Source organism: Bombyx mandarina, chromosome A1 (genome assembly GCF_030267445.1).
Source record: "Bombyx mandarina strain Sakado chromosome A1, ASM3026744v2".
NCBI classification, from domain to species: Eukaryota; Metazoa; Arthropoda; class Insecta; order Lepidoptera; family Bombycidae; genus Bombyx; species Bombyx mandarina.
In genome coordinates this window covers 8,883,450-8,892,130 of record NC_143234.1, presented here as the reverse complement: position 1 = coordinate 8,892,130, position 8,681 = coordinate 8,883,450, and the positions used below count along the sequence as shown (strand labels likewise).

Here is an 8,681-nt window from a genome sequence, read left to right as displayed (position 1 = left end):
AGTAATATTAAGTCTGTTTCTTTATTTTATATGTCAAAAAAAATTACTATGCATCTGTGTCAACAGGTTTATAATCCTTTATGGCACTAAGTTCGTCTGTATACAAGGCGTTTGCCGTCTTGAGACATGAGGTCGAGTCTCAATGGCTAGTGCGGCGGCTCCGTACTCACTCTTGTTGCTGGGCGCGGCGTGCGCGGGCGGCGGCGGCCGTCTGCTCTTGGTCGCCAGCACGGCGCGCTTCGCGTTCTGTGGGAAACGACAATACGATGACTTTAGTAAAAAAAAAAACCCTATCTATGCTGATGGCCTTAAGAGGCTATATCAGCGTTACCTTAGCGTATAGGTGAGCTCACGGGATTCAAACCAGGAGTGTTGCTAACACTGGCTCTAGCAAGAGCAGTTCTTCGCAGAATCTACCACCGGATCGGAAACGCGACCCACTGAGAAGATCCGGAGAGAAACTCAGTGGGCTGTGTCTATGAGTTAATTTACTTGTCGAGCCGTTCGTCGCAAGCGACGGGTTCGACGTAGACGGTGACCGGTGCTTGAGGTATCTAAAAGCACCGTTAATGGACCGGGAGGATCCGTAATGACGTGTTTAGGGCGACGTCGACTGTTTACCATTCGGTCCACAGGATCGAGTATGTGACGTAGCGACGTATGTGTAACACGCTACGCATGTTCCTAATAATACTCAATAGATGGCGTTACTAGTTTTCCAAATTAAAAAAAAAAGTTCTTTAATAACGAAAGCTATATATGTTGGAGTATTTCCACTTTCGGGTAGCGACATGGTAAGCGGGCGGTCTTCGTAAGTCAATAAAACCAGAAATGTTAACTCAGAGCGTATATTACGCAGGAGCGTTCCGTCTGATACGGCGACTCGCTCGCTTCTGAGCTCGAGAGACAACAACGGAGCGTTTTTATAGCAAGGTATCGTGGTGGGACGATGTTGTTTATGACTCTTATCTTGCACGTGTTGTTTTCGATGAATGCTTGCACCTGTTGTTTGTCGTCCCATCTTTATTAGTCATGAACTAATGGTTTATAAAAACACGCGCCGACATATATGGATAGTCCCTTGCCTGCACGAGGTCGTCCCGCGCGGCGGCGTGGTGCAGCGCGGCGCGCACGCACTCGCGGCGCACGCCGGCGCGCGCGGGCCCGCGCAGCCGCGGCACCAGCCGGCCCAGGCGGGCGCGCGGCGACCACGCCTCGTCTCTGCAACACCAGAGACAGTTTATAAATCAGCTTTTTATCTATATGTCGGAAACGGTCATAATTTTGGTAGCTAAACGAAACGCGTCGTGATTCCCGAGAGATGGCAGGTCGACTGTGATCTCGTCAACGCATCTATCATCTTAGGGCGAAGCTAAAATAGCCTCTCAAGGCTATCAGCATAGGTAGGAAAATAAATATAAGCGATTGGCTTCTCGTGTCACACGCCTGCTTTTACTCCGCGCACTTTTAACGTACATTGAAATACAATCATGAAATCTTGCTGATCAAATAGTTATTTGGCGGACTAAATCTTTATTATGCAAACTCATGTTTTTGTACGCTGCCTATTTATGATCTAATTTTTGACCGTTATCAAAATTATTTGCGGAACAAGGATTGCTACCTGATTTTTTAATTGCAAGCAAATCTTTGTATGCCGACCAAATTATTTTAATGCTGTTTTTTGTGGCTCACCAAATTTTATAATTGCGGAACATTTAATTACTTCTCATTTGAATATGCCAATGGAAATGATGAAATTTTTATCTAAAATACGATTACTAAAAATATTAAACGGGTTAAACTTACTTGTCGCCCTTGGTCTTATCGACCTTCCTGGATGTCCGCCGCCGCCGCGACAGCGCCCAGTCGTCGTCCTCATCCGAACTCATTTCTAACGATGGATATACTGGAAAAGGATAATATCTAATTAAAGATACGCTTTTTATGTCGAGATATAGCTTTAATATAAAACTACTTGAGTCATTACAGTTGGGATAGAGATGAAAAATTTTAGATCCTAATCTATGGTGGAGAGAGCATTCAATCAACCGAATAGCTATGAAGCGGACAGTCGTTCTACAAGCAATCTGAGACCGGGACCTCATGTCTCAAGACGACCCCCTCGTTATGCAGTCGGCCACCTCCGGTAGCCACTCGACCCCAAGTGAGTTCGTGGATCAAGTTCTTTATCGAAAAATTTAAGACAAAAACAGTCCCATGTATCGAGGCAGCTCCGTTTAACTGTAATAACACCGTAATGTATTTAATATATTTTACATTGAACAGTTCAGAGCTCATCAAGGCATGTTGTAGTGTCCCCTATTCTGACCGGATTCTGACCCCAGACGGAGATCAGACGTCGGGTGTAAGAATGCAGGGGAGTCGTTTAGTGGGTGGGCCCTAAAATTCCTTAGGTGCGCGGTCTGCTCCCAACACCTGCAGATCGTAAGACCTCGTAGGAGGTAAGGCCTCGGCCCGAAAAAAAAGGCATGTTGTAGTATCCACACTGGTGTCGATATAATGTCATTTGAAACGTCATGTGTATATGATCCGACAGACGCGTCACATAGTTAGCGAGTAAAGGCCGCCGCGAGGGGGGTTGGGGGGCTGGCGAGTGTGCAGTGCTGCCTCACCGTACTCTTCGTCTCGATGCACCTCCTTGATGATGTCCTGTTCCTCGGCTACGTCCTCGTCGGAATGGCCGGCGCTGGGAGCCGGTTTCCGCGTTCTTTTACTGCCACTCGGTGTACTGCTACTGCTATAATTTTAATAAAAATAATTTTGAAGTGAAACTTTTTCGGCACGTCGGAGTAAAATTTAACTCGCGACGGATTCGTTGCGGCTAAAGAGAAAAGATAAAATTTAGAACGAGCGAGAGTGAGAAAATAGAGAGAGCGTTTCACGAACCACTCGACCATGGAGAAGGAAAGGACAAAGCGAGCTAGATCGTTTTCACTTATACACAGCATTCCCTATTACAAGAGAAATTTGATTTAAAGATGAAAAATGAAGAATACCACAATACTACACACCGCAAAAGAAGTTTCCCTTCTTTCACGTGCACCAAGTTGCTCACCACTTTCTTTTATTACTGCCCTTAAAAGGTAAACTTCTTAACACGATTCGTCTAATGATGGGTGGTTATTGTCCGTGCCGTTGTAGTGCTCACGTAACACCGAAGAGGAAAGCTCATTCCAGACACAAGTACATGACAATAACGAGCCGATGAAATACTGGTTTAGCCAAAATGCGTATGACAGCAATATATGAAAGTTGCGTAGGGGTCCCCGGGGGGCACGTGGAGCCCCGCGACGTAGGGTCGGGTCCTGCACCTGTCCTGCGCCGAGGTGGAGGGCGCGAGGTCCCGGTGCGCCGCCAGTCCGAAGGTCCGGGGAGCCGTGTAGCGCTGTTCGCTTATACTCAGCATGCCGGCCACCGCCACGTCCTCCCTGTCGGTCAGAATATATATAAGTAGTAGTAGTGGATAGCAGCTAAAATCGTAGAGCAAGTTATGAAACCGCACCGGTTAACGCCAATACAAGTATAACTTCGATCCCATATCAAACGATTGTCAACGTAATGATTACTAGCACAGGCCAAGGTCTGAAGTGAAACTTCTTTAGAATCGTTGTGATTTCAAACTCGATGAAACAAAAAAATAAGTCCATAGAGGCACAAACACATAAATGTATAGGATTCAGCCGGCGAGAGAATGAGATAGAACACATTAGACGTTCTCAGTGTAGTGTTTTTTTAATACAGCGCCATCTATGAGATTTTTTAATACTAACGTGTGTATGAAACCTCTTGTAGTGAATTTTAATTTAGGATTATACGTGAAGTTAAAATATCAATTCACAGAGGACGCTGCCTAATACTATAAAAAATTATTTTCCAATGGCAAAATTTTACATATACTTAAGACACTTAGGATAATTGTATTTTCATTCTTGCAGGTTTCACTTCTACCACGTATGAATTGCACACGTTTTTTTTTTTTGACAGGATTTTACTACTAATATATTTTTCTATAGATTGATGATTTTATTTATGTTTTCCTCTAGTCTAGACTATAAATTATAGACGGTATATCTCTGTTGCACAACATATCGAACCTAACAACGAATGTAACATTACTCACGTAGCGTCAACCGGTTGCTCCTCTTCTTCAGCCAGCACCGAGGCTTGTATCAGCGACTCGATACCGTTGGCCGGCGCCGGTATGGCGGCCTGCCTGTAGTTGTTGTTGGATGGGACACTTGCTGCTGGAAACAAATCAGAACGCCGTTATTATTCTCCTTCACTTTTTGGCGGGAACACGAGAAATGAAGTTGTGTGATTTGTTTTTGTGTTTCTTCAGGTTTAAATGTGTGATAACGGTGATTTCTTAACTGTTTGTTTGTTTGTAGTTATTGTCCGTGAAAGTGCACAAATGTGGGAAAATGAAACAAAGCCGCTGTACGTAACTTCTCAGGATTTTCCAAAAAGTGCACTGAAAAAATCTCAGTAAATGATCACCATTTTATTGAGAATATATTTCATCCCATATCGTCTCATTTAATTTAAATTTTTTTTTTTTGCTTAGATGCTTGGACGACCTCATTGTCCACCTGGTGTTAAGTGGTTACTGAAGCCCCTATGGACTTCTAGCCCATATGGGCTTCTAGCCCCTAGATGTCTATACATCTACAGCGTAAATGCACTACCCACCTTGAGATATAAGTTCTAAGGTCTCAAGTATAGTTACAACGTCTGCCCCACCCTTCAAACCGAAACGCATTACTGCTTCACGGCAGAAATAGGCGGGGCGGTGGTACCTACCCGTGCGGACTCACAAGAGGTCCTACCACCAGTACAAAAGTTCCCAGTTGATTAACGTCTCAAATTAATCATCTTCATTTCATTTCATATTATCGTTTTTTATAAAAATACGAATGTAAATTAAAATAAGACATGACTTAAAGGACTTAGTTACCAGGTCATAAAATCCCCTAAAAAAAATTTCCTTCTGAAATGACCCAAGGTTTTTTTCTTTTTCTAGCACAACAAACCAGAGATTTTTAATTTACTTTTTTGTTTTAATTTTAATTATAGTTTATACTCCTGCCCATAAAGGGCTTTAAAGCTAGGTCACGCATTCATTCCGAGCCTCTTTATCATACCAGTTCTCACATTTATTCCTCTCGTACTTTCATTCATGACCCAAGGTTTCGGCCAGTTCTCTCACCGGGGCTCTGTTTGTAGTGCGTCTTGTTCTTGCCGGAGGGCTTCCTCCGGCGCGGGGCCGGCGTCTCGTCGATGTACAGGTCGCAGTCCTCGTAGTCGTACGTGTTGGACACGCGGCGCCGGACCGGCCGCTCGGAGCGACGCACCGGCGCCGGCGCGGCCGCCTTCTGCTCTTCCACCACCTGGATACAGTTAGCGACGGTAGAGTGAACCTTTTTGTTTAGAACTAAAGTATCGGGGTAAGCTAATCAATTATTTGATGTTCGCAAGTCGTAGAGACAATTAAAACTACTTGATTGTTCGAAACGCCAGAAATAATACAATGAACGTTACAAATGCGAAATTGAACTGAAACAGTTTTATTTCTGTACATATACTAGGTGTTTGATAGAACCATAGAAACTCGACCCTGACCACATATCTCCAAATTTAAATTAGTTATATAGAGGCGACAAAATGCTGTTTATTCATTCCATGTTTGCCTGTTTATATTAAATAAATATACATATATTCTTTACATTAAAACTAATGACTCATTGCTTCGAGACAGAAAAAAAAAATACATATGTGCAATTCACACGTGGTAGAAGTGAAACCTTCCAAAATTAAAATACAATTATCCTAAACGTCTTAAGTATATGTAAAATTTTGTCATTAGTAAATAATTGTAAGGTAGCGCCCTCTGTGAATTGATATTTTAATTTCACGTATAATCCTAAATTAAAATTCACTACAAGAGCTTTCATACACACGTTAGTATTAAAAAATCTCACAGATGGCGCTGTATTAAATAGTATGTATATTTCTGTCTCATTCTTTGCTGGCTTCATCCTACACATTTTTGTATTTGTGTCTCTTACCTGTCGTTTTTTCCGTTGCATCCGGTTTGAAATCACAACGATTCTAAAGAAGTTTTCACTTCAATAAATATGGGGATGTCCCCACAACTTACTTCACGCAGAACCCATCGGTACTTGAGTTCTGCAGCGTAACAAATCAGATAGACTTATATTTAATAAAAAAACGAACATTAGAATTTTATTGTTATATTGTAATGGTAACACCTAAGTCCTAACTAAGTAGCTAATTTTAAGATTTGCTCTTGGCAACCCTCTCTTCCGTTCCAGCCTTTTAGCCCCGTGCATGGCAAGTTGTATTTAAATTATAATAAAACTAGCCGTACTGACCCGCTTCACTGGGCATTTAAAATTAACATTCTTATTTACTGTCATTATTATTAGGGAGTCCAACACTCATATAAGTATTAGCCTATCTATTAAGTACATGTATTTTCTACATGGATACCAAGATTATTATTAGGGAGTCCAACACTCATATAAGTATTAGCCTATCTATTAAGTACATGTATTTTCTACATGGATACCAAGACTATTATTAGGGAGTCCAACACTCATAGAAGTATTAGGCTATCCATTAAGTACATGTATTTTCTACACGGATACCAAGTTTCAAGTCAATCGGATGCACGGTTCAGTAGTTATAACGGAACATCCGTAAAAACCACTGTAGATTTATATATTAGTATAGATGGATATAGATTAGGACAAACGCGAGTGTTCATTTTACAAGCCTGCATTTTATTTATACAGCGCCTGTATTTTGATATAAATAATGAAACTCACATAATTACTGGTCCCGTACTGTTGCGCTATCGCCACGTCGTATGAAGGTAACTGGTTCTGTTGGTACGACCCGTTCAGCGTGTCTTGCACCGTAACTTCATTGTAATTCTGATCCTGTGTTCGGAAAAAATATACTAAAAATACCAGTCATATACTAAACCAGCGGCCCGCTCCGACTCCGCTCGGGTCTTTAACAACGATATTTGACGTTGTTTTATTTTTTTAAATAAAAGAAAACTTGTTGCGGCACAACTATAATAGTTAGACATATGCTGTCGCGACACTTTTTGTAAATAATAATGTGCTCTACAAAGTCGTAGTACATTATTTTATTCTATTACCGAGACGACGGGACAACGCAAAACCGCTGTCATCCGAAACATGTCTTTTCGGATCCCCGGATCCACTTTCAGTATTTTTAGGCCACCGATTTAGATCCGATGGTAAATTCAGCGAAGCGCTGCCCTTTCTAGGGTTAGTGTTAACAAAATTTAAAAAAATTAAGGGCATGGCCCCTTGGGCTACCAGCGAATAGGTAGGGGAAAAATGCTGCCTAAGTTACTTTGTGTAGTATACAATAGTAGCGTCGGTATCCTCATCTGCACTCGTGAGGTTCGTGGGGATGATTAAACAATTAACCAGGGAATGTGAAACAGTATGTTACATCAGCGCACTGCGGTCGCCAAGTGACCATTACTGGTGGTAGGGCGTATTGTGAGCTCGGACAGCGGCTATACAACTGAAGACGTGAGTGGATGAAGGGGGTAAGTACAATTTTTAGGATTTCTGATTTTTGACATTGAATGAAGGTGCTATGTGCCTATATACCATATTCGACCTTAAAACTCTGGGTTCACAGGCTATTTTTTTGGAAATTGCATGTGTTGGAGTTATGTACGAAGAAAACGTGCAAGTAACAAAAGTTTATGGCCCATTATCTCTACAAATTTATTTATTGCTTAGATGGGTGGACGAGCACACAGTCCACCCGGTGTTAAGTGGTTACTGGAGCCCATAGGCATCTACGACACGTAAATACGCCGCCCACCTTGAAATATCAGTTCTAAGGTCTCAAGTATAGTTACAACGGCTGCCCCACCCTTAAAATCGAACAATCAAATTGTATCATATCCCCTTCATCCACACGTGTCTTCAATAAACAGTTCGTGGTCCCCACCTGCGTGGCGGGCCCGTCCGCGAAACGCTGGTAGTTCGGCACAGAGTAGGACACGTGCTGCGGCCTGAACGCGTAGTCCTGGAATGAGCCCGGCTTGGCCGTCTCCGGGTACTGGTACTCCGGCTGCATGTCCTCAGCTGAGTACATCCCTGGAACAAATGTCGATGGAGGGATGAGATAAAGCTTATTACTGGTGCTAGGACCTCTTGTGAGTCCGCACGGGTAGGCGAAGGCGTCGTGGCCTAAAGGATAAGACGTTCGGTGCATTCGTACCGAGTACCAATTTTTCTAATGAAATACGTAATTAACAAAATTTTCACGATTGACTTCCACGGTGAAGGAATAACATCTTGTAATAAAAATCTAACCCTCAAAACTATAATTTACGTAATTACTGGTGGTAGGACCTCTTGTGAGTCCGCGCGGGTAGGTACCACCGCCCTGGCTATTTCTGCCGTGAAGCAGTAATGCGTTTTGAAGGGTGGCAGCTGTTGTAACTATACTAAGACCTTAGAACTTATATCTCAAGGTGGGTGGCGCATTTACGTCATAAAGGTCTATGGGCTCCAGTAACCACTTAATACCAGGTGGGCTCTGAACTCGTCCATCCATCTAAGCAACAAAAAAAAAAA

General features: G+C 42.6%; 1 protein-coding gene across 2 annotated transcripts in view; it reads right to left on the bottom strand.

Annotated features, from left to right (window-relative positions):
• LOC114253592 (uncharacterized) overlaps nt 1-8,681 on the bottom strand; it is a 30,522-nt gene that overhangs the window by 9,091 nt on the left and 12,750 nt on the right. The window contains exons 14-22 of one of the 2 annotated variants that reach the window (XM_089739779.1): nt 8,050-8,198; nt 6,873-6,986; nt 5,231-5,411; nt 4,145-4,265; nt 3,336-3,452; nt 2,637-2,761; nt 1,810-1,909; nt 1,086-1,221; nt 171-246 (exon numbers count right to left, since the gene is read on the bottom strand). In XM_089739779.1, coding sequence (XP_089595905.1) covers nt 171-246; nt 1,086-1,221; nt 1,810-1,909; nt 2,637-2,761; nt 3,336-3,452; nt 4,145-4,265; nt 5,231-5,411; nt 6,873-6,986; nt 8,050-8,198 — 1,119 coding nt within the window. Of the gene's footprint in view, nt 1-170; nt 247-1,085; nt 1,222-1,809; nt 1,910-2,636; nt 2,762-3,335; nt 3,453-4,144; nt 4,269-5,230; nt 5,412-6,872; nt 6,987-8,049; nt 8,199-8,681 lie in introns of both variants that reach the window. The other variant, XM_089739780.1, reaches the window with a different exon arrangement.